General features: G+C 41.2%; 1 protein-coding gene across 1 annotated transcript in view; it reads left to right on the top strand.

Annotated features, from left to right (window-relative positions):
* Positions 1 to 26416, top strand: part of ZNF169 (zinc finger protein 169) — a 39415-nt gene extending 12999 nt beyond the window's left edge. Inside the window, exons 4-6 of the mRNA XM_041744496.1 lie at positions 3586 to 3712; positions 4176 to 4271; positions 21835 to 26416. Of these exons, the coding sequence (XP_041600430.1) occupies positions 3586 to 3712; positions 4176 to 4271; positions 21835 to 23351 (1740 nt within the window). The 3' untranslated portion in view covers positions 23352 to 26416. The remainder of the gene's footprint in view (positions 1 to 3585; positions 3713 to 4175; positions 4272 to 21834) is intronic.
* Positions 26417 to 26589: the final 173 nt, after the last annotated feature.

Below are 26589 nucleotides of genomic sequence, written 5' to 3'. Positions count from 1 at the left end.
ACAATTTCACCGTATGTGAAGAGGAAAATGCAAAGAAGAAATAGACAAATCAACAATTGGAGACTTCGACACCCTTCTCTCAATGATGGAAAAACTAGACTCCAAATCAGTAAGAGTTTGTTAGCATCATCAACCAATGAAATCTAATCTTTATAGAATAAGAGCAGGATACATATTCTTTTTAGATACCCACGAAACATACACCAAGATAGACGTATCCTGGGCCATAAAACAACACATAAAACATAAGAATTTGTCTTAACAAATGTAAAGAATTGATACCATACAAGGTGTTTCTCAGACCACAATGGAATGAAACCTGAAGTTAGTTGAGAGAGAGTTGATAGAAATGTCTATAAACACTTACAAAATAAACTACATGCTTCTAAGTAATCCATGCATCAAAATGGAGTTTCAAGGGAAATAAAAACCTACATGAAAGAATGGAGAAGAAAATACAATATATCAAAGGATGTGGAATACAGCTAAAGCAGTCCTCAGAGGAAAGCCTGTAGCACTGAATATGTATGAAAAAAAGTCTCAAGTCAATAAGCTTGACTCAGGAACCTAGAAAAATAAGAGCAAAATAAACTCAGAGGAAACAAATAGAAGGAAATAATAGTGATAAAGGCAGAAATCAGTGAAATTGAAAATAAAACTAGAGAAAATCAGTTAAAGAGCTGCTCTTCTGAAAATAACATTGAAACAACCTCTAGTAAGACTAAGAAAAAGAGTAGACACAAGTGACCATATCAAGAATGAAACAATATCTCTACACACTCTGAAGCCATCAAAAGAATATCCACCCATAACTCTCACAGCTTAGATGAAATGACTGCTTCCTTAAAAAGCCCAAACTACCAAAACCTACCCAATATGGAGTAATTTGAACAGCTCTGTAATTCTCCAGTCCAATTTACAATCTAAAAATTCCTACAGAAGAAATCTATCGGCGCAGATGTTTTTACTGTGGAATTCTCCCAAATCTTTAAAGAAGATGTGACACCAGTGCTATGTGGTTTCTTGCAGAAAATAGACAGGAGGAAACACTTCCCAGCTCACTCTGGAGCAGGTGTTAGGTTGATAGGAAATAATCATATGTGGGCAGCCCGGGTGGCTCAGCGGTTTGGCGCCCCCTTTCGCCCAGGGCATGATCCTGGAGACCCAGGATTGAGTCCCACGTTGGGCTCCCTGCGTGGAGCCTGCTTCTGCCTCTGCCTGTGTCTCTGCCTCCCTCTTTCTGTGTCTCTCATGAGTAAATAAATAAAATCTTTAAAATACTTCATCTTAAAAAAAGAGAAAGAAAATAATCCTATGCTATTACCAAGTACAGTTTACTTTAGAAACGCAAGATTAGTTCCATACTTGAAATTTAGTGTAATCCACCATATTAACAGACTAAAACACCACATGATTGAATCAGCTGATGCAGTAAAAAGCATTTATTTGACAGAATTCAAGAACCACAGTGGGAACAAAAGGCCTGAGAACAGAAGGAAGGGAGGGGAACTCCTCTACTTGCATACGGATATCTACAAAGATATCTATATCTTTTTTTTTCCCCTCAGCAAGGCCTTTCCTGATTACTTATCTAACATTTCTTTTTTTTTTTGCTGACCTATACATAACATAAAATTTACTGTTTTTTTTTTTTTTTTTTAATGATAGTCACAGAGAGAGAGAGAGAGGCAGAGACATAGGCAGAGGGAGAAGCAGGCTCCAAGCACCGGGAGCCCGATGTGGGATTCGATCCCGGGTCTCCAGGATCGCGCCCTGGGCCAAAGGCAGGCGCCAAACTGCTGCGCCACCCAGGGATCCCAAAATTTACTGTTTTTAACTATAAGTGTACAGTTCAATAAGTACATTAGTTCATTAAGTACACTCGCACTGTTGTGAAACCGACCCCATTCTCCATCTCCAGCACTGTTTCATCTTCCCCGACAGAAACTCTGTCCGTTAAACACTGACTCCTCATTCCCCACTCCTCTCAGCTCTTGGTAGCCTCTATTTTACTTTGTCTCTAAGGTTTGCCCATTCTGCATACCTGCTGTACACTTTTTGGCCTGTTGCTGGCATATTTCAGTTAGCGTGTTTTCAAGGCTAATCCTTGATGTCAAATGTATCAGTTTCCTTGCTTTTTTAAGGCTAAATATATGCCAGTGTATGCATATACCACATATTCTTTATTTATCTATTGATAGGTATTTGAGCTGTTGTTGGATAATGCCATTAGTAACTTTGGCATACAAGTATAGAGAGGTAGATAGATAGGAATGGAATTGCTGGGTCATAGGGTCATTTGTACGTTTCATGTTAAAGGACTCTTCCACAGAAACCACACCAGTTTACATTTCCCACCAGAAATGCACAGAAGTTCCAGTGTTTTCTCACACTCTGCCAGAACCTCTTCTTTCCCTTTTCTTTGGTAATAGCTATCCCAGTGGGTATGGCATGGCATCTCACCATGGAGACATAACGCTTTCCTCCTTATGTGAAAAATAAAGCAAAGATGTCTGCTTTTACCACTCATTCTTTATTATGCTAGAAGTTCTGTAATAAAGCAAGAAGAAATAGAATGCATACAGATTGTAAGGGAAGAAGTAAATCTATCCCTATATGCAGATGCCATGCTTGTCAATGTAGAAAATCTCAAGAAATCTAGGAGGAGGAAAAAAAAAGTCATAGAACTAAGTGAGTTCAGCCAGGCTGCAGGATTTAAAATAAACACAGAAACAATTGTATTTCTGTATCGTAGCAGTGAACATAGTGTCACTGAAATTAAAAATATAATACCATTAAATTCACTTAAAGAAATCCTTAGGCCACCTGGGTGGCTCAGTGGTTGAGCGTCTGCCTTTGGCCCAGGTTGTGATCTTGGGGTCCTGGGATTGAGTGCTGCATCGGGCTCTTTGCAGGGCGTCTGCTTCTTCCTCTGCCTGTGTCTCTCTCTATCTCTGTGTCTCTCATGAATATATAAATAAAATCTTTAAAAAAAAAAGTTCTTAGGCATCAGTCTAATAAAACATGGATTTGTCTGCTATAAACCACAAAATGCTGATGAAAGAAATTAACGTCTCAATAAATGGAGAGGCACATCATTTTCATGGATTTGAAGAGTCAAAAGTAAAAATGTTAGGTCTCCACAAATATAAAGGTTTAAATACATTGTCAAAATTCCAACAAGGCTTTTTGGTAGATACAGATTAAGATTATAAAATTTATATGGAAAGGACATGTTTTAGACTAGCTAAAATAACCTTTAAAATTAATAAGCAGGAGAAATCAGTCTCCCTGATTTCAAGACTTAGCGATATAGCTAATCAAAACTGTGTTTCTGACAGCATCACAGACATCCAAGAGAAGAGAGGAGGGGACCCTTAACTAGACCCATGAGCAATGTGAGAAGGGGATTAACAGTCTTGAACACATGGCACTAGAGTTTGAGTTAAAAGCAGGATCTGTGAATTTCCCCCGGGGTGCCCCACACCAGCATTCTTCCTGCCTGGCCCTGGGTAGTGGTTTGGGTTTGGCTGACTAGTGCATGTGGCTGGCTTCTGGGTGAGCAGGAATGTGTTTATGTTACAGGCAGTAATGGCCTTCAGGGATGTGGCTGTGGCCTTCACCCAGAAGGAGTGGAAGCTACTGAGTTCTGCTCAGAGGACCCTGTATCGGGACGTAATGCTGGAGAACTACAGCCACTTGGTGTCGCTGGGTAAGGATGGCTTGTCTTAGATCTCAGACTCCCTGTGAGCACCTTAGGGTTTTATGTAGCACCTGCCATGCTTTTGGCTCAGAAAGAAAAGCAGTATTTTCCCTATACCCCCAGAGAACGTCTGGATTCTGTAAAGTTGAAACAGTAAAGGTGTTTGGGGAGGTGTGGTCTGACCCTGAATTGCCATGCCTCTTCCGAGGCTGGGCCTCTGTCCAAAGTGATCTTTCCTCAAATTTGGGAATACTGGTATTCACTTACCCACAGAGGAGAGTTAATGTACTGCCTTTAGATCGGGATCCCCACCCCCCTTAGTCATCCTTTCTCAGCACTCTGGCAAGCCTTTGGACATCGTCCTGCTGCCCGGCCCCCTTCTGGGTTTTTGCCTTCACCTGCTGACTGAGTTCTGCCATTGCCTCTTAAGCCACTAACCCAGGGTCACCTTGGTTTCTTTCCCTGTGAGCAGGAATTGCCTTTTCCAAACCCAAACTCATCACACAACTGGAGCAAGGCGATGAGCCCTGGAGAGAGGAGAACGAATGTTTTCTGGACCTTTGTCCAGGTGAGTGGGAAGCATGGGCAGAGTAGGAGACCGGGCAGTGAGGCACTTAGCAGATGAGGAAGGAGAGCCCATGAGCTCCTGGGGAGGGCTCTTCTGCTGGCCTCCCTTCCATGCCTTCTCCACTCACCCAGAGAGTGCATCCCTGGCAGCCTCCCCTCTCCCAGCAGCCTCATCCCACTCATGTGGTATCTCTTTTCCAGCACCTTTTCTAGTTCTCTCGTCTCCCCATTCTTGGGCTTTTATTGGTTGGCCTGATACTCTGCATAGCGTTTGCCCTCTGAGACCGAGTCTGCTGCCCCTGGGAGACACTGTCCAATTTCTCTTCTTAACCTGGTAACATCTTAGTGCATCAGTTCTACCCCACACATCCCCATAACCTTGTTTCTTTTATGTTGGATTATTTAAGATTACAACAGGGTGTGTAGAATTATATGATGCCTGTGTGCCTTCCCTGCGGCCTAGAAACAGACATGAAAGACCAGAAAACAGTCCCTGCACCTTCTTTCCAGGTGTGTCCTGCTCCTCTGCACTAGCATTCTCATGTGCCTTTCTTTCCCCACTTGATGAGTCCTTCAGCCAGATAGTGTCATTTTGCATGTTTATAAACTTCTCTGCACATAGTATTGTAATATATACATCCTTCTGGAACACATTTTTTTTTTTAACCACCTTAATGTGAGAATCATGTGAAAATGAGTAGATTTATACTTTTAAAAACTGTTATATTGATTTCATTGTGAATATTTCAGTTCAGTGCAGTTGAATTATCAGTTCCCTTCTTTTGGATATTTCCAATTTTTGGCTTTTAAATAATGCTGCTATATATTCTTGTTATTTCCATGGAAATAAGGGTAAGAGTTTGTCCAGGATGCAGCACAAAATTTGGTAAGTTTTGACATATGAAGCACGGCTGTGAAACCATTGCCACAATCCAAATACCAAGTATATCTATCACCCCAAAGTTTTCTTGTGTGTTATTATAATCCCTATCTCCTGTCCCTCCCTGTCTTACTCCTTCTCCTCCCTCTCCCCAATACCCAGGTAACCACTGATCTACTTTGTATCATTACAGACCAGTTCACATTTTCCAGAATTAATATCAAATAATACAGATTATATATAAATATAAATCTGGTATATAAATATATATAATATATATATATAAATATACCAGATTCTTTCACTCAACATAATTATTTTGAATTCCATCCATGTGTGTATTATAGTTCACTTCTTTTTACTGCTGAATAGTATTCCATTATATAGATACTGCAACTTATTTAACCATTCACCTATTGAAAGACATTTAAATAGGCTCCAGTTTTTTTGTTTTTTTGTTTTTTTATTTTTTTATTTTTTAATTTATTTATTCATGAGAGACACAGAGAGAGGGGCAGAGACACAGGCGAGAGAGAAGCAGGCTCCACGCAGGGATCCCGACACGGGACTCGATCCTGGGACTCCAGGATCATGCCCTGGGCCGAAGGCGCTTAGGCGCTAGGGTGCTAAACCGCTGAGCCACCCAGGGATCCCTCCAGTTTTTTTTTTTTTTAATTTTTTAAAAATTAAAACAATATTTTTAATTGGAGTTCATTTTGTCAACATTTAGCATAACACCCAGTGCTCATCCTGCCAAGTGCCCCCCCTCAGTGAAATAGGCTCCAGTTTTGACGAATACAAGTAAAATAAGTGTGAACCTTCATGACAAGTTTTTTATTTCTTTTGGATAAATATCTGGGACTGGAAAGGCTAGGTTATAAGAGGCTTTTCATGGAACTCAAAAACTGTTTTCCAAAGAAGCTATACCTACCATTCACATTCCCACCAGCAGAGTCTGAGGGTTCAGATGCTCCACATCTTTGTCAAAATTTGGTATTGTTATTTTAATTTTAGGCATTCACATAGCTGTAGAGTGGCATCTGTGTTTTGTTTGACATTTACCTAGTGACTGATGTTGAGAATCTTTTCATGTGCTTATTTGCCATCTGTATATCTTTACATCTGTATGTATGTCTTTGGTGAAATGTCTTCTCAAATCTTTTGCCCACTTAAAAAACTGGTTTCTTATATTTTTGCTATTGAGTTCTGAAAATTCTTCATATGTTCTGTATAGTAGGTCATTATCAGACGTTTGATTTACAGATATTTCCCTATGGCTTTCTTTTCATTCTTTTAATAGTGTCTTTCAAAGAAATTCTCAATTTTGGTGAAGTCTAATATTTAGTTTTTTATCTCAATGAATTTCACTTTTGGTAGTGTATTTAAGAAAACTTTGCCTGATCTAAGGTGAAACAAATTTTCATATATTTTTTCTTCTAAAAGTGTTATAATTTTTATTTTATATTTAGCTCCATATTTTGAGTAAATTTTTATACTTAGTACCAGCTCTGGATTTAAGTACATTTGTTTGTTTTGCATACAAATACCCAGATTTTCCAGCACCATTTACTGTAAAGGCAAGCTGTTCTTTTTTTTTTTTAATTTTTTTTAAAGATTTTATTTATTTATTGAGACAGAGAGAGAGGCAGAGGGAGAAGCAGGCTCCATGCAGGGAGCCCGATGTGGGACTCGATCCCAGGTCCCCAGGATCACACCCCAGGCTGCAGGCGGCGCCAAACTGCTGCACCACCAGGGCTGCCCAAGCTGTTCTTTATTGATTTGCTTATTTACCCTTGTGGTAAACTAGTTGACCAAATGTATAAGGGGTCTATATTTGGACTCTTTTTTTTTTAAGTTGGCTCCATGCCCAGTGTGGAGCCCAGCACAGGTCTTGAATTCATGACCCTGAGATCAGGACCTAAGCCGATATAAAAAATCAGATGCTTAATCGAATCGGTTAACACTGAGCCTCCTAGGTGGCCCTGCACTTTTTTTTTTCCATTCCTTTTTCTTTTTTCTTTTTTTTTTTTTAAGATTTATTTATTTGAGAGACAGAATGGGGTGAGGAGCAGAAGGAGAAGTAGACTCCCCGCTGAACAGGGAGGCCAGTAAGGGGCTCAATCACATAACTCCAGGATCATGATCTGAGCTGAAAGCAGACACTTAACCCACTGAGTCACCAGGCGCCCCTCTTTGTTTTGATGTCTGTACCACATGGTCTTGATTAATGTACCTTTTTAAGTCTGGAACTCAGTATAAATCTCCAACATTTTTTCCTTTTTAGTTTATTTTAATTATTCTAGATACTTCGTATTTCCATATGGATTTTAGAATCAGCAACTTTACAAAGCCTGCTGGGATTTTGATTTGGATTGAGTTAAATCTACCTCATTTTAAATATCATAACATTGTATCACCCAATATGTGAACACTGTTTATCTCTCCATTTTACTTTCTGTCAGCCTTGTTTTATAATTTTTTATTATACAAATCTTTACATCTCTGGTCAGATTTATCCCTCTATATTTCATATTTTTGATACTACTTAAATTAAGCTATTTTCAAGTTTAGTTTGTAACTGTTGAAAGTTTAGAGAAATACATTTAACTTATGGTTAAGGATCTTGTATCTGATAAACTTCCAAAACTTACTTTTTAGTCCTAATAGCTTTTTTCAAAAATTCTATTGCATTTTCTACATAGATGATCGTGTTATTTGTGAATAAGTTTTACTTCTTTACATTCAGTATATTTTTCTTTTTCTTGCCTCATTGCACAGGCGAGAACATCCAGTGCAATGATGAATTTAAATGGTGAGAGTGGACATCCTTTCCTTGTTCCTAATCTTTTGGGGAATGCTTTCTCCTAAGTGTAAGTTTTATAGCTGCCCTTTATCAGCACAACAAATTTCTATTCTTTATTTTCTGAGAGTTTTTATTGGGAATGGATGTTGGATTTTTGCCAAATGTTTTTTGGGCATCTTTTAAGATGATCATATCTGGGGTTTTTTTTAGTCTTTGATTTTTTTTTTTTAAGTTTTAGTTTTAATTTTATTTAACATACAGTGTTATAGCATACAGTTTCCATACATCACCCTGTGCTCACCTCAACAAGTGCAGTCATTTTTTTTAATGTTTCGAGTTTAAAATCTAGCTAGTTAACATATAGTGTTAACATATAGTGTAGTATTGTTTTCATCACTTACATATAACATCCAGTGTTCATCACAACAAGTGCCCTCCTTAATACCCATCACTCATCTAGCCCATCTCCTGCCCACCTCCCCTCCAGCAGCCCTGTTTGTTCTCTGTAGTCAAGCGTGTCTTATGGTTTGCTTCTCTTTTTTCCCCCCTTCCTCCCCTATGTTCATCTATTTTCATTCTTAAATTCCATATATGAGGTAAATGACATTTCTTTTCTTGTTAAACCAGCCCTGTATTTTTGTTAACACAATGCAGTGATCTTACTCAGATTTCACCAGTTTTCCCTTTGCTCTTTTGTGCATGTGATGGGGTGTGTGTTTATCTAGTTCTATGAAATTTTATCCCATCTAAATCCCTGTAACTGCCACTATATTCAAAGATACAGAACAACAGCTGCATCACAGGGATGCCTTGTGCTGCTTTTTTATAGTGACAGCCAACTCCCTCAACCACCCACCCCTTCCCCGCCTCTCCTGCCTTCTTCTGGCAACCACTAATCTGTTCTCTGTCTTTATGATTTCTGTCATTTCAAGAATGTTATATAAAAGAAGTCATATAGTATGTTACATTTGGGATTGCCTTTTCAGTGTAGTTCTCTTGAGATCCATGCAAACCTAGCACGTACCAATACTTCATTCCTTATATTGCTGAGTCATATTCGTATTAATGTACTACAGTTTGTTAAACTATTCACCCACTGAAGGACATTTGGATTGTTTGCAGTTTTTGGCTATTATAGATGAAGGTGCCTTACACATTTCTATATAGGTTTTTGTGTGAACATAGGTCTTATTTCTGGGACAAATGCTCAAGAATGCAGTTGCTGAGTCATATGGTAAATAAATGTTTAGTTTTATAAAAAAAAGTGGAATACTCATGTCTAGAATGGTTATACCATTTAAGTTCCCACTAGCAGTGTTGTTTTTTATTATTTATTTATTTATTTATTTATTTATTTATTTATTTATTTATTTATTTATTTATGATAGTCACACACACACAGAGAGAGAGGCAGAGACATAGGCAGAGGGAGAAGCAGGCCCCATGCACCGGGAGGCTGACGTGGAATTCGATCCCGGGTCTCCAGGATTGCGCCCTGGGCCAAAGGCAGGTGCTAAACCGCTGCGCCACCCAGGGATCCCCCCACTAGCAGTGTTTGAATAATCATTTCTCAATCTTGCCTGCATCTGGTATCAGCACTACTTTTTATTTTGGCCATTCTGACAGTTTTTTAGCAAGATCTCCTTGGTTAGTAAGAGTGATAAGTTTAGTGTAAGCAGTTCCTTTTAGGGAGAGCTGGATAGCTGAGCATATCTGAGTAAGAGCTCTGTGTCAAGACTTTATTCTTCCTGGAAAAGAGACTAGTGTTCTCTCTGTGGGTAGGTAAAGAGCTTATTATGTCCTGGTTATGGGTGGCTATTGCTGTCATTTTGTGAGGTCATTTGGGATGTCCTTGTTCATTTCTCCTTAGATGCTCTCTATCCCTCAAGAGTAATTGACAGATGTAAGTGTGTCTAAAGATCTGATCTGACCACTGAATGGATCTGCCAAAGACAGTCTAACAAGTGAGAGGAAAGAGAGTCTGCTCCTGAGTTGGCTCATATGGGTGGATGGCAAGCAAGGACCCATGGACTCAGGTCTAGTGTGTCCACTTAAGCATCTTCAGACACCACATTTTAAGAGGGCAGTCCCTGGTAGTTCATCTCAGCAAGGGAGTGCCATGAAAGGTGGTGGGTAGATGTGTATAATTACCTAGAGTAGTGTACTTGTTCTTTTTGGGTGGAATTTACTTAGAGAAAATACAAAGTCTTATGTTTGCTGGTGTATGAATCCAAATGATGTATACATCTCTAAAACCCAAACTCTATCAAAAACAGATCATTACCATCCCAGATAGCTCCCTTCTGACCCATTCCAGTAAACCCCCACCCTATTCCTCAGAGGTGCCACTGGTCTTGATTTTATTTCATTGTAGATTAACTTTTCCCACTCTACAATTTTGTGTGAATATAATCATATGTACTCTTTTGTGTAGATTTCTTTTGTTCAGTACAGAGTTTTTGAGCTTCAGCCATGTTGTTGCATCCATCAGTAGTCAGTTCCTTTTTAATGCCGAGTGGCATCCCATCATATAAATATACAACTATTTATCCTTTCTCCTTGGTAGACACCTTGCTGGCTTCTAGTCCATAGTTATTGTGAAAAAGCTGTTATTAGTATTCTTATGCTATGTTTTTGTTTTGTTTTCGTAAACCTATGTTTTCATTTCCTTTGGATAAATACCTAGAGTAAGTTTGGGTGTTTTAGTTTCTTAGCATTCCTATAACAAATTACCACAAACTGAGAGGCTTAAACAAAAGAAATCTATTCTCTCACAGTTCAGAAGCTGGAATTCCTTCTGGGTTGACCAGGGTTGGTTGGTAGGGTTGGTTCCTTCTGGACATTCTGGGGGAGATCTGTTCCTCACCTCTCTCTCCTGGCTTCTGGCAGTTGCTGGCAATCCTTAGCATTCCTTGGCTTGTTGCTGTGTCATTCCAATCCATGTCTTTGTGATCACATAGCCTTCTTCCTTCTATGTATCTCTGTATCCAAGTCTTTTTCTCCTTGTGAGGAAGCCAGTTGTTGAATTAAGGCTCACCCTAGGGCAGCCCTGGTGGCGCAGCGGTTTGGCATCGCCTGCAGCCCAGGGTGTAATCCTGGGGACCTGGGATCGAGTCCTGCGTCCGGCTCCCAGCATGGAGCCTGCTTCTCCCTCTGCCTGTGTCTCTGCCTCTCTCTCTCTCTCTCTGTGTCTCTATGAATAAGTAAATAAAATCTTTAAAAAAAAAAAAGGCTCACCCTAATTTAGTGTGACCTCTTCTTGTGTGACCTCTTCTTAACTTGATCACATCTGCAAAGACTTGATTTCAAAGTAAGTCTACATTCACATGTTCTAGGTAGACATGAATTTTGGTGGATACCATTCAACCTAATACACTGGGTTCTAGGGTTACAATATATGCAGTTTTATGAGAAGTGACCATTGAGAGTTCCTGTGCTTCACATCCTGACAGTTTTCATCGTATCTGTAATGGGTATGTAGTGGTATCTCATAGGGGCTTTAATTTCCATTTCCTTGATGGGTCAGTGTTGAGCACTTTCTATGTACTTTTTAATCATTCATATGTATATATCATATACTTTGTGAAGTATACATTCAAATCTTTCTCCAGTTTCCAGTTTATTGCATATTTAAAATTGTTGAATTTTGGGAGTTCTTTATTAATTCTGGACAGTAGTTCTTGGGCATATGTACATTTTGCAAAAATTTTCTTAGTCTGAAGCTTTTCTGTTCATTTTCTTAACAGTTACCTTTGATGAGCAGATGTTTAATTTTGATGAGGAAGTCTAATTTTTATTTAAAATTTTTATTGTCATGAAAATACATTTTCTAAATGCTGTAAAGTTTTAGCTTTTACATCTAAGTCTGTGACCCATCTTGAAGTAATTTTTTGTGTATGGTGTGAGGCAGGAATCAAGATTTTTCTCATTCATATGGATACCCAGTGGCTCTAGCATTTTTTGTTGAAATGACCTGATTTCCCTTCCTTAAATTGCTTTGTTGAAAACCCAATAACTGGCTGGCTAAGCGTGGATCTGTTTTACATTTTCAGTTCTGTTTCTTTCATTAATAGGCCTGTCCTTAAACCACAGTCTATATTACTGTAGGACCATTGTCTTGACGTAAGATAGTGTAAGTCTCTCCCTCTCTGTCAGGTTTTTGGTTTTGGTTTTTTTAAAGATTGCTTTGGGTAGTGTACATCCTTTGCATTTCCACTTATATTTTAGTGTCAGCTTCTCATTAAAAAAAAAAAAAAGGAAAGCAAGGGGAGAGGAGGCAGGGAGGGAGGGATGGAGGAAAGACAAAGAAAACCTAGATAGTGTTTACTATTGATATTTTGGTGTATCTACAGATAACTCACCTTACCAATATCAAGTCTTATAACCCACTCTCTAGGTCTTTTAAAATTCTTTTCAGCAATGCCCCTCTGTGTTTACAGGGACATTGATAGCCTAAAGTGGTTATGTTAGAAGAGAAGGAAGGTTTGTGATCAGTGATTTAAACTTTTTACCTTAAGAAGTCATGCTAAGCGAAATAAGAGACAGTTTTCATGTGATGTCACTCATGTGGAATTTAAGAAACAAAACAGAGGATCATACGGGAAGACAGGAAAAATAAAACAAGACCAAATCAGAGAGACTCTTAACTCTAGGAAACAAACTGAGGGTCTCTGGAGGGGAGGGAGGTGGGGGATGGGGTAACTGGGTGATGGACATTAAGGAGGGCAGGTGATGTGATGAGCACTGGGTGTTTTATAAGGCTGATACATCATTGACCTCTACCTCTGAAACTAGTAATACATTACATGTTAATTTAAATAAAAAATAAAACCAAAATAATAAGTCATAGAGATGGTATGTTATGAAAGTTGTCTGATTTCCAGGGATTAATTCTGATTAATGTTGAAAACCTATCCCTTTTACCTGTGGACCAAGGCTCAGAATTCTGAAACTTGTTTAAAAGCAGTGAATGCATGGCATGCCTTCTCTCAGGGGCCAATGTCTAAGACCATTCACTTAACACACAACTACACTTTTCATTCCTCAAATGCTGCTGCAGAAAGAAAATTTTCTTTAAGGAACCATTAGGCATTGATCTTTCCTCTTTGCTTTGTAAAGTTTTGAGTTCATGTACAATTACTGAAGTATTTACTGGTCTAAAAAGTCATTTAGCACAAGAGCAGTTGGATATTTTAACAGTTTATATGCTGCTTAATTTTCTTTTTCATCCGGAAAAATTTTATGATTATATTTTGTTGGTAAAAGTTGTTTTTATTTTTTAAAGAGGGAGGTTGGTGGGAAGAACAGAAGGAGAAGGAGAACCGTAAGCAGGCCAGCTATCATTTCCATAAAGGTGACACTTAACTATATTTAAGTCAGCCACCATATGTAATTGGGAAGACACACAAAAGTGCTTCCTCCACTGGAATGCTTTATGACCCAGTAGGGGTATAAGCAAGCCAAGGCAGACAGAACACTCTGGTTAGTTATTTGATCCCTTTCTTGTAGGAAATAAAAAATCACTAAAGAAATTTGTAATAAGTCACAGTTACTTAAATTTTATTTAAATTCCATTTAGTTGGGATCCCTGGGTGGCGCAGCGGTTTGGCGCCTGCCTTTGGCCCAGGGCGCGATCCTGGAGACCTGGGATCGAATCCCACATCGGGCTCCCGGTGCATGGAGCCTGCTTCTCCCTCTGCCTGTGTCTCTGCCTCTCTATCTCTCTGTGACTATCATAAATAAATAAAAATTAAAAAAAAAAAAAAGTAGAACAATGAAAAAAAAATAAATTCCATTTAGTTAATGTACAATATTATATATATATATATTACAGTATTATATTAATTTCAGGCTTACAATGAAATGATTCAGCAATTCCATATGTTACCCTGTGCTCATTACAAGTGCACTCCTTAATCCCTATCACCCATTTAATGCCATTCCCCTACTCCCCTCCCTTCTGGTAACCATCAGTTCTCTATAGTTAAGAGTATGTTTCTTGGTTTGTCTTTTTTTTTCCTTTGAGCATTTGTTAAATTCCACATAGGTGAAATCACATTAGTATTTGTCTTTTTCTCACTGATTTATTTCACTTAGCATTATACTCTAGCTCCATCCATGTCATTGCAAATGGCAAGTTTTAATTCTTTTTTTTTGCTGAATAATATCCCAATTTTGTGTGCGTGTGTGAAAACACAACATCTTTATCCTTTTATTTGTCAATGAACAGGCTGTTTCCATAATTCTGCTGTTGTAAATAATGCTGCAGTAAACATTGAGGCACATGTATCCCTTGAATCAGTATTTTTGTATTCTTTGGGTAAATACCTAGTGGTGCAGTTGCTGGATCAGATGGTAGTTCTAGTTTTCAATTTTGAGGAACCTCCATACTGTTTTCTACAGTGGCAGCACCAGTTTGCATTCCCATCAAACAGTGCAAGAGGGGTGGGTGGTTCCTTTTTCTGCACACCCTTGCCAACACCTGTTGTTTCTTGGGTTTTTGATTTTAGCCATTCTGACAGGTGTAAGGTGATATCTCATGATACTTTTGATTTGCATTTTCCTGATGATTAATGATGTTGAGCATCTTTTCATCTGTCTTTAGGCCATCTTCTTTGGAGAAATGTCTGTTCGTGTCTTCTGCCCATTTTTAATTGGATTATTCATTTTTTGGGTGCTGAGTTTTGTAAGTTCTTTATATATTTTGGATACTCTCCCTTTATTGCATAGGTCACTTGCCAGTATATATCCCCATTCAGTAGGCTGCCTTTTAGCTTGTTTCTTTTACTCTGCAGAAGCTTTTTATTTTGATGTTGTCCTAATAGTTTATCGTTGCTTTTATTTTGCCTCAGGAAACATATCTATAAAAATGTTGCTTTGGCTGATGTCAGACATTACTGCCTATGCTGTCTTCTAGGATTTTTTATGGCTTCAGGTCTCACATTTTGGTCTTTAATCCATTTTATTTTTGTATATGTTCTAAGAAAGTGGTCTAGTTTCATTCTTTTGCATATAGCTGATCAGTTTTCCCAACACCATTTGTTGAAGAGAACATCCCACTGGATATTCTTTAATCCTTTATCAAAGATTAACTGAGCATTTAATTGTGGGGTTATCTCTAGGTCCTGGATTCTTTTCTGTTGATCTATGTGTCTGTTTCTGTGCCAGTGCCATACTGTATTGATTACAACTTTTGTAACATAACTTGAAGTCTGGAATTATGATACCTCCAATTTTGCTTTTCTTTCTCTCTTTATTTTTTTAAAGATTTATTTATTTATGAGAGAGAGAGAGAGGCAGAGACACAGGAGGAGGGAGAAGCAGGCTCCATGCCGGGAGCCCGACACGGGACTCGATCCCAGGACTCCAGGATCGCACCCTGGGCCAAAGGCAGGCACCAAACCGCTGAGCCACCCAGGGATCCCCTGCTTTTCTTTTTTCAAAACTGCTTTGTCAGTTTAAAGTCTTTTATGGTCCCATATAGATTTTAAGATTGTTTGCTCTAGTTCTGTGAAAAATGCTGTTGGCATTTGGTAGGGAGTGCATTAAATGTGTAGGTTGCTTTGGGTAAGTATTGGCATTTTAATATTTGTTCTTCCAATCTATAAGCATGCAAGGTCTTTCATATGTCCTTATGTTGTCTTCAGTATCTTTCATTGGTGTTTTATAGTTTTCACACCACAAGTTTTTCACCTCTTTGATTAGGCTTATTCCTAGGTATCTTATTTGGGGGGCAGATGTAAATTAGGATTTTCTTAATTTCTCTTGCTTTATTATCAGTGTATAGAAATACAAAAGATTTCTTCACATTGATATTGTATCCTACAACTTTACTGAATTTATCTGTCAGTTTTTTGTTTTTATCAGTTTTTTGTTTGTTTTTGTTTTGTTTTTATCAGTTGTTTGTTTTGTTTTGTTTTATCAGTTCTTGTAGCTTTCCGGTAGAGTCCTTATGATTTTCTAAATATAGTCTCATGTCATCTGCAAATAGTGAAATTTTTACTTCCTCCTTACCAGTTTGGGTTCCTTTTGTTTCTATATATTATCTAATTGTTGTGTTTAGTACATCCAGTACTATGGTGAATAAAAGTGAGAGTGGGGTGGGGGGTGCCTGGATGGTTCAGTCAGTGTCTGCCTTCTGCTCAGGTCATGATCCCAGGATCCTGGAATCAAACCCCATGTTGGGTTCCCTGCTCAGCAAGGAGTCTGCTTCTCCCTCTCCCTTTGCCCTTCCTCATGCTCTCTCTTGCCCTTGCTCTCTTCTTCTCAGATAAATAAATCTTAAAAAAAAAAAAAATGGTAAGGGCAGACATCCTTGTCTTGTTCCTGACCTTAGGGGGAAAGCAGTCAGGTTTCTCCCCATTGAGGATGAAGTTAGCTGTGGGTTTTCCATGTATGGCCTTTATTATGTTGAAGTATATTCCCTCTAAACCTACTTTGCTGAGGGTTTTTACTATGAATGGATGCTGTACAAATGCTTTTACTGAGTCTACGGAAATGATCATACAGTTTTTCTTTCTCTTATTGATGTGATTGATGTTTCATGTTGATTTCCAATTATTGAATCACCTTTGCATCCCCAGAAATAAATCCCACTTGATCCTGGTGAATGATTTTTTTTGTGAAGGATTTTTGCATCTATGTTCATCAGAGATATCGACCTGTAGTTCTTTGTGGTGGTGTCTTTATCTGGTTTTGGTATCAGGATAATAGTGGTCTCATAGAAGGAATTTAAGAAGAATATTAACTACTCTTTAAATCTTTGGTAGAGGGATGCCTAGGTGGCTGAGCTGGTAGCATTGCCTTCGTCTCAGGTCATGATCTCGGGTCCTGGAATCAACCCCTGTATCCAGTGGAAGTCTGCTTCTCCCTCTCCCTTTGCCCTTCCTCATGCTCTCTCTTGCCCTTGCTCTCTTCTTCTCAGATAAATAAATCTTAAAAAAAAAAAAATGGTAAGGGCAGACATCCTTGTCTTGTTCCTGACCTTAGGGGGAAAGCAGTCAGGTTTCTCCCCATTGAGGATGAAGTTAGCTGTGGGTTTTCCATGTATGGCCTTTATTATGTTGAAGTATATTCCCTCTAAACCTACTTTGCTGAGGGTTTTTACTATGAATGGATGCTGTACAAATGCTTTTACTGAGTCTACGGAAATGATCATACAGTTTTTCTTTCTCTTATTGATGTGATTGATGTTTCATGTTGATTTCCAATTATTGAATCACCTTTGCATCCCCAGAAATAAATCCCACTTGATCCTGGTGAATGATTTTTTTAAAAAAAATGTATTGTTGGAATCTCTTTGCTAGTATTTTGTGAAGGATTTTTGCATCTATGTTCATCAGAGATATCGACCTGTAGTTCTTTGTGGTGGTGTCTTTATCTGGTTTTGGTATCAGGATAATAGTGGTCTCATAGAAGGAATTTAAGAAGAATATTAACTACTCTTTAAATCTTTGGTAGAGGGATGCCTAGGTGGCTGAGCTGGTTAAGCATCTGCCTTCGTCTCAGGTCATGATCTCGGGGTCCTGGGATCAAGCCCTGTATCAGTGGAAGTCTGCTTCTCCCTCTATGTGCTCTCGTGTACTCTCTAAAATAAATAAATAAATAGATCTTTGTATTTATTTTTTATTTTTTTTTAGATCTTTGTATTAAATAAAAAAATCTTTGGTAGAATTTGCCAGGGAAGCTGTCTGATCCTGGACTTTTGTTTGCTGGAAGTTTTTTTTTTTTTTTTTTTAAGATTTTATTTATTCATGAGACACAGATTAAGAGAGAGGGGCAGAGACATAGGCAGAGGGCGATGTGGGACTTGATCCCAGGACTCCAGGATTACGCCCTGAGCCCAAGGCAGACCCTCAACTGCTGAGCCACCTAGGCGTCCCTGTTGGAAGTTTTTTGATTACTGATTCAATCTCCTTGCTGCTAATTGGTTTCTCCAAATTTTATATTTCTTCTTGCTTCAGTTTTGGTAGGTTATATGTTCCTAGGAATTTATCCATTTCTTCTAGGTTGTATAATTGGTTAGTATATAGTTTTTTGTAATTTCTTAACTGTATTTCTGTGATGTTGGTTGTTATTTCTCTTTCATTTCTGAGTTGGTTTATTTTAACCTGAATAAGGGTTTGTCAATTTTATGTTTTCAAAGAACCAGATCCTGGTTTCATTGTTTTGGGGATTTGGGGGTTTTTAGGGGGGAGGGGTCTCTATATCATTTATTTCTGCTCTAAGCTTTATTATTTCCTTCTCTCTGCTGGTTTTGGGTGTTCCCCCCTTCCCCCCCCCTTTTTTTTTTTAGCTCCTTTAGTATATAGGTTAGATATAAGGTTTAAGGTACAAGGTTAGGTTGTTTGAGAGTTTTCCTGCTTCTTGAGATAGCCCTGTATTGCATATACTTCTCTCTTAAAACGGCTTTTGCTGCATTCCCAAAGGTTTTGGACCATGGTTTTCACTTGTTTCCATGTACTTTTTAATGTATTCTTTGGTTTCTCAGCTGACCAACTCCTTGTTTAGTGGCATGTTATTTAACCTCATATATCTGTAGTCTTTCCAGATTTTTTTTTATGGTTGATTTCTAGTTTCAAGGTGTTTTGGTCTGAGATGCACAGTATGACTTCAGTCTTTAATTTGTTGAGGCTTGTTTTGTGGCCTAATATGTGATCTGTTCTGGAGAATGTTTTCTGAGCCCTTAAAAGGAATGTGTGTATTGTGCTGTTTTAGGATGGAATGTTCTGACTAGATCTTTTCCCCTGTGCCATTCAAAGCCATTGGTGTCCTTGTTTTTGTTTGATCTGTCCATTAATGTGTTAAAGCCCTCTATTATTTATTTCTACCAAACAGTTTCTTCATGTTTGTTCTTAACTGTTTTAAATATTTGGGTGCTGCCATGTTGGGTACACAACTATTTACAATTGTTATATCTTCTCGATTCTATAGTATCCTTCTTTGACTCTTTTTACAGACTTTTATAGTCTGCTTTGTCTGATAGAAGTACTGCTACTCCAGCTTCTTTTGACGTCTATTTGTACGATGTTCTCCATCCCCTCACTTTCAATCTTCATGTGTCTTTAGGTCTGAGAGGAGTCTCTGCAAGGCAGCATATAGATGGGTCTTGGTTTATTTACTGTGTCATGCTATGTCTTTTGAGTGGAGCATGTAGTCCATTTTACATTGAAAGTAATTACTGATACATATGTATTGCCATTTTGTTACTTGTTTTATGGTTGTATTTATAGCTTTTTTTCTGATTCTTCTCTTTCACAGCTTGTTGGTTTTCTTTAGTGATATACCTGGGTTCTTTACTCTTTATGTATTGCTTATCTGTTTCTTGATTTGTGGTTACCACTTGATTATATAGAACATCTGCATATGGCAGTCTCTTTTAAGCTAATGGTCACTCAGTGTTGAACTCATTCCTTACTCCTCCCCTCCCTTCCATGTTTTAGGTGTATGGTATCTTAATTTACATCCTTTATTTTTTTTGTACTTTTTCATACTCTCCCTTATCTTTCCATTGAAAAGTGTTCCCTTTCATCTTTCTTCTACAGTTAGTTTGGTGGTCACAGACTCCTGTAGATTTGATCTGGGAAACTCTTTCTTCCTCCTATCCTGAATGATGGTTTTGCTGGATATAAAGTATTCTTGGCTGCAGGTTTCCCTTTCAGCACTTTGAATATATGATGCCACTCCCATCTGGCCTACAAAATCTAATAGCCTTAATGGGGTTTCTCTGTGTATGCACATTTTCTTGCAGCCTTTAAATTCTTTACTATTTGTCAGTTTGATTCCTATGTGTCTTGGAGTTAATCTCCGTGGGTTGATCTTATTGGGGGTTCTCTGTGCCTCCTGAATCTGAATGTTTCCCTTCCTAGATTTGGGAAACTTGGAGCTATTATTTCTTCAAATACATTTTCTTCCCCTGCCTCTTCTGAGATCCCTATGTAGATGCAAATAGTTACTATGTTTGAGGGAGTCATGGAGGTCCCTAAGTCTGTTCTCTATGTAGTGTTTTTCTCTCATCTGTTCAGCTTGACTGCTTTATATTCCCCTATCCTCCAGATCACTAATACATTCCTCTTTCCTGTAGCCTATTTATTCCATCCATTGTATTCTTAGTTTCATTTGAGTTCTCATCTCTGATGTCATCTCTGTTTTAAGGGTCTCACTAATAACCAGTTTTTTTCCATCCAGTGAGTGTCCTTATGGTCATTACTTTAAATTCTCTATCAGGCTACTCTCCTGCTGTGGTTTTATTATGGTCTTTCACTTGGGACATACTCCTCAGTCTCATTTTGTTTCTGTTTCTACATGTTAGGAAACCCAGCTGCATCTCCTCTTGAAAGTAGTGCTTCTATGAAGAAAAGGTCCTGCAGTGTTCCCTGTTCACCAGGACCTGGCGCTTCAGAGGTGTCTGTGTGTGTTACCTGCACCCTGCTATTAGCGTCTGAATAGCTTTTCCTTTCAGTCCAGACTTCTGCACTGACCCTGCCTGCTGTAGGATGTGCTTGCTATCTGTGGTGTTAGGGAGACCCAGGCAGGCTGGCTTTGAAAGGAAGTGACCATAGGAGGGCTCAGGGGTGGGATGGTGGCAACCTAATTTGCATGGAGTCACTAGTTCTAGGGCAGATTTCCCCACAGTGTGGTAGTGGCCAGGGGTGTGGCATACATTAGCGGCAGTGGCCTGGGGGAAGCTCAAGCAGCTGAGGTACCAACAGAGGGCACCTGGGGACCTGTGGTGGCTGGACATGGGATGCACAAGGTCAGCACAACTTGCACTGGGCCACTAGTTGTAGGTTGATTCCCCCAAAGCAAGGCGACAGCCAGGGGTCCAGTACCTGGGGTGTGCAGCAACTGGGCAAGGCCTATGCAGGAGCTGCCAGTACTAAACCAGACCCCCTGAAGAAGCGCAGTGGCCACAGAAGTTCTGCTCAGCCCAGGCCTGGGGCTAGTGAGCTTGGTGTGGCAGGAAAAGCAGCAAGTGTCTGTACTCCCCCCATCCCCAAAAGGTGGCTGTGTTTCTGCCACGGGGGCCGGAGCAGGAGCAGCGCACCTGCCCACTCCCTTGTTCCCAGAGAGTCCCCCAACATGCTCCAGGATCAGTAGAAGCAGATCTCCCTCCCCTTGTGCAGGCTGTCGCTTCTATGCTGCTTCTCGGGCTGCTGTCACGTTAGGGCAGGCCCTGGCTTACTCACCACCCAGCGCTGAGTGGCTGACATTTAGAGCTCTAAATCCCACTGGTTACACAAACTCATCGAACTCAGCTCCTCTGGTTTTCAAGGCCCAACATGCTGGAGATTTGTTTGCTCTGTGTGGGCTCCGTGGTGCTTTCTCCTCTGTGACCACAGCTCCCCGCTTCGAGCACCTTCCAACTGTGGTTTCCACCCTCCATAACCTCTCTGATGCAGCTTCTCTGCATTCAGTGCTGGAGTCTGTTCTGCCAGTCTTTAGCTCACTCCCTGGGTTACAGACTAAGACGTGAGCAGTACCTGGTTGTAGACCTAGGCCTGGGTGTGATTCAGGTCCTCTTACTCCACTGTCTTGCTCTGCCTCCCCCATGAGTCACGTAGTTTTTCAGCGGAAGCACCTAGCTGTGGATAACACTTGCATCCACTTTGCTGACTCTGGCTTGCACAGCTGTACTAGGGGACGTGTGTAACCAACAGCAGTGATTCATAGGGCCAGGCTGCTCGTGATGCTTTCTTGCTGGGCTGGTGTTTGTTTGGAACTGGCTCATCACATGTGTCTTCTGTGGTGTGATAAGATACGCATGAGTGTCAGTGAGGGAGGAAAGGTGGGACTGTAAAGGAAGTCTGGGTTGCGGGAACAGCTAAGGAATGACCACTGGGCAGGTGGAACCAACCATTCTGACCAACATCTTCTTTCTAGCAGAACCAGGGCCAGAATTGCAGCCACGTGGCCACTCCTGCCCAGTGACCTTTCCTGGTCCACAGTTCCTCCAACAGTATGTGCTGTGTGGTCACCTTCCTCGGATCTTCCCAAGCTCCTACACAGAAAGTCCCATCCCAAGCTGCTCAAGTGAACAAGCAGATGATGGAGAGAGGGAAGGGAGACTCCAGCTGAGTGGGGTTTCCAGGGTGCTCTTCAGACCTGCTCAGGGTCGGCCAGTAGACTGGGTGGAAATTGAGAGAGCTAGGTGTCCTGAGGAGGCATCTGAAGCAGCCATGTGTGGAAAATACCGACTGGCACTTGGTCCCAAATCTAGCCTCTTGAACCTCCAGAAGCATCACGTGTGCCCTGAGTGTGGCAAAGGCTTCTGTCAGAAGTCAGACCTCACCAAGCACCAGAGGACACACTCAGGGGAGAAGCCTTACAGCTGTAGGGAATGTGGGCGAGGCTTTGGCCGAAAGTCCTCCCTCGCCATCCACCAGAGGAAACACTCAGGGGAGAAGCCTTACATGTGCGGGGAGTGTGGGCGCCACTTCAGGTACACGTCCTCACTCACCAACCACAAGAGGATACATTCTGGGGAGAGGCCCTTTGAATGTCAGGAATGTGGGCGAGGCTTTCGCCAAAAGATTGCCCTCATCCTGCACCAGAGGACACACTTGCAGGAGAAGCCCTTTGTGTGTCCTGAGTGCGGGAGAGGCTTTTGCCAGAAGGCATCACTCCTTCAACACCGCAGCTCACATTCGGGGGAAAAGCCCTTCTTGTGCCTTGAGTGTGGACGTGGCTTCAGGCAGCAGGCGCTGCTCCTCAGTCATCAAGTCACACACTCCGGGGAGAAGCCTTACGTCTGTGCTGAGTGTGGGCACAGCTTTCGCCAGAAGGTCACCCTCGTCAGACACCAGAGGACACACACGGGGGAGAAGCCTTACCTCTGTCCAGAGTGTGGGCGTGGCTTTAGCCAGAAGGTCTCCCTCTTGGGACACCAGAGAACACACACAGGGGAGAGGCCTTACCTGTGCCCGGAGTGTGGGCGTGGCTTTGGTCAGAAGGTTACCCTCATCAGACACCAGAGGACACACACAGGGGAGAGGCCTTACCTGTGTCCAGAGTGTGGGCGCACCTTTGGCTTCAAGTCCCTCCTCACCAGACACCAGAGAACACACTTAGAGGAAGGGGCTGATGTGTACGGAGTGTGTGAGCAAGGACTCAGCCAGAAGTCTCACATCACCTCTGACAAGAGATCACACTCAGGGGGCAAGCCATGTGTATGCAGTGAGTGCGGGCGAGGCTTCGGCTTCAGGTCGGCCCTTATCAGACACCAGCGCACCCACTCAGGAGAGAAGCCGTATGTGTGCAGGGAGTGCGGCCGGGGCTTTAGCCAGAAGTCTCACCTTCACAGACACAGGAGGACCAAGTCCAGCCATCGCTTCCCACCTCAAAGCTGTTCTCCTAATCTTTCCTTTCCTCGTGAGTGTGAAGGTGGCAGGAAGCACTAGGAAATGTTTCACTTTCCTCAAATGCAGTAGAGGGAAAAAATGTATTCTTTCAGTGCTTGAAAGATAGTCGATTTATGGTTTATGTTCTGTGCTAGCAATGTGTCTTAATTTGCCAGGGCTGCCATAATGAAACACCAGAAATTTGATGGCTGAAGAACAATTTCTCACAGTTCTTGGGACTAGAAGTCCAAGTGGAAGTCCGAGTCAATGTATGCATGTTGGTTTCTACTGAAGCCTCTGTCCTCGGCTGGCAGATGCCTGCACCCATACTGTGTCCTCACATGGCCTTCGTATATGCACTTTCCTGGTGTCTCCCCCTCCTCCTCCAAGGACACCAGCCTTACTGGATTAGGACCCCGCTCTGTCACCAAATGAGGTCATATGTGGGTTCTTACTTCAACATATGAATTTGGAAAACTCAACCCCTGGGGCCCCCAAATTCATTCTTCAGGGTATATTCTTAACAGCTCCCAAAGTGTTGACCTATCCCAGCACTGACTCTCTCCAAAATGTCAAGTGTGGGTGAGGCTAGGAATAGGTTTCATCCTGAGACAGAGTTCTCTCTAGCTGTGAACTAGACAAGTTACCACAGATGTAGAATTTGCATTCCCTTTCCACAAGGGGGAAGAAGAAAAGATGGGTCCCCTGAACATGTCTATGGCCTAGGAGGCAAATTCTATTAGATTTTAAGGCTTGAGAATAATGTCTCGTTGGATGCTTTGCCCTGTGGTCCCGCTGGGCAGCAGCAGTGTGCAGCCCCCTGAGACCATGGATGCATTCACCTCCCGGGCCCACCATGGGAATGGCCGACCTACTGCTCTATATCCTGTTGGACTCACGACTCTTCTGTGGTGCTACCCACTAAGAGGTCTCACAGCCAGCCTATGCTGTGTCCCATCTGTACCATCCTTAGTTCAGGCTTGTAGTTTCCACTGAGCATCAACTGGTTCCAAACTAATCTATCAAACGAGTGTCCAGCAACACCACTGGTGTTCTCTCCAGAACATACCTTCTCGTCGCAATAGGAATGAGCTAAGAATTCCCTAAATCTTCAAGCTCTGGCTCCTTTTTGCTCAACAGTTCCTTCGATTTACCTCCCTCCTCAAATATTTCTATGAGAAGCAATAAGACACAGGTATACCTTTCAACCCCTTGCTTAGACATCTCAGCTAAGAAGTGGTCACTTGTCACCTCAGACTTCTACCCTCTACTAAACAATGGAGCACAACCCGGCCATGTTTTCACTGCCTCATAATCAGGACAGCCTTTCCTTCAATTTCCAGTAACCTTCCACATTTCTGTCTGAGGTCACAGCAGAATTTCTAATCCTCCTGTTCTTACCATGGCCTCTTTGAGGCAACCTTGGCTTTCTCCAGCAAGTACCTCAAGACTCTTCCACCCTCTACCCATCACCCAGGTCTAAAACCACCTCCACAGTTTGTCATACTTAGTATGTGTTCTTTTGCCAGGGCTGCCATAACAAAACCTGGGACTGCAAGCCCACAATCACCCTGATCTACTGCCACCTTATGTTCCCTTGCACGTGTGCTAGAGAGCAAGTGAACTCTGGTGTCCTTACTCTTGTAAGATCAGGGCTCCACTTTTCTAACATCCTTTACCTTTCAGTACTTCCTTAGGTCCTGTACCCAAATACTGTCACATCAGGAAAGGGCTTCATTATCAACTTTTGGTAGAAAATTTAGTTCATAACACTTGGCCCTACGGACCAGCCCCTCCCCCCCAAATTCCTACTTGCCCTGAACCCCCACCATAAAAGGTCATGACCTTTATGTGAAGTCAGCAGGAAGCAGTGGGCAGTGCTATGCTTTCCTGAAGCAGAAAGCAGGAAGAACACTGTTCCTCTTGGCAGCCAGGGCGGTAGTTGTCAGGGAGAGTTGGACACACCTGATTTCCAAGCCTTCCTCCACACCCAGGTCTGTTTAATAAACTCCCTTATAAAGATGAACACCAACCATACACCCTCATTTATTCAGCTGTCAAGAATCCTGTGGTCCTAACCCTCAGGATACACAGAGGGTCATGGTCTATTTGTTCTGGACTCTGGCCCTGTGTTGGGGAGGGCCTTCATCATCCCCCTTTCTTAGGTCCTCCAGTAATGCTAGTGAGGACATCTTTCTGAACCACCAACCCTGCATCCTATTAGCCACACACCAGTGATTCCACCTGAGGACTCAGGGCCTTTCTTCCACAACCCTCCCTAGTCCTCCAGACAGGGGCTAAGGAGCTAGAGCACCTGTCTTTCCACCCAGCCCAAGGTACTGTCCCTTTAGCTTGCTTTGTGCCCAGCCCAGGGCTGGCCTTGTCCCTTTGCCTTGGGCACAGAATGGTCCCCACAGTCATTTTCCCCAGGCCCTGAGGCAATAAAAAATTAATACCCCCCAAATAAGAAAATAACCAAAATTTTACATGGCAAAAAAATATATATATATCAAAAAATAAATGTCAATGTACTTCACAAATAAAAGGTCATTTAACGGACTTTCAAAAAATCAAAAAACCAGAAATGCCAAAGAAAGTGGACAAAAGACCTGATCAGTTTACCAAAAGAGGTATTTTGGAAAACTGCTGAGCTTCACTCATGATAAGATAAATGCAAACTACAACTACACTCAAATTATTTCACTCAGCTTGATGAAAACTCAAAAGCTGGACAGTACTCTGCCTGGTAGGGCTGCAGGAAAATGCATTTTCATACACTGTTGGCAGGAATGCAAAATGGCATAAGCCTTATATAGGTGAACCTGGCAATACTTAGGGTAACAAGACTATATGTACACCTGCCTATTGCCACAACAAGCACATTTCTGAAAATGTGTCCTGGAGAGTCACTGGCAAGTGTATGAATGAATACACACATGCATAGTTATTTTTATAGCATGCTTTCTAGTTCCAAATTCTGAAAACTGCTTGACTAAGCACAGGAAATTGAATAAACAGGTACATACAATGGAGTAAAATGCGAGAAAAAAAAAGATACCAACGAAATGTCATGGAATGATTTTTAAGAAATGTTTTAAGTAAAAAGAGCAAAGTGCCAAACCATATATAGTTTGTTGCCTTTCGTGTAAGAAGGGGAATAATGCACAGAGGATTTGGGCAGAGTTTACTATCCTAGTTGTCTTAGGATGACAAAAAAACAAACATCCCTCGCCCTTCAGTGTATTTTCTGTAGCATGATGATCGTGAAGCAGTTCTGGAGCAATCTCCTGCATCAGAG

Source organism: Vulpes lagopus, chromosome 2, assembly GCF_018345385.1.
Source record: "Vulpes lagopus strain Blue_001 chromosome 2, ASM1834538v1, whole genome shotgun sequence".
Classification (NCBI taxonomy): domain Eukaryota; kingdom Metazoa; phylum Chordata; class Mammalia; order Carnivora; family Canidae; genus Vulpes; species Vulpes lagopus.
This window is presented reverse-complemented; position numbering and strand designations above follow the sequence as displayed.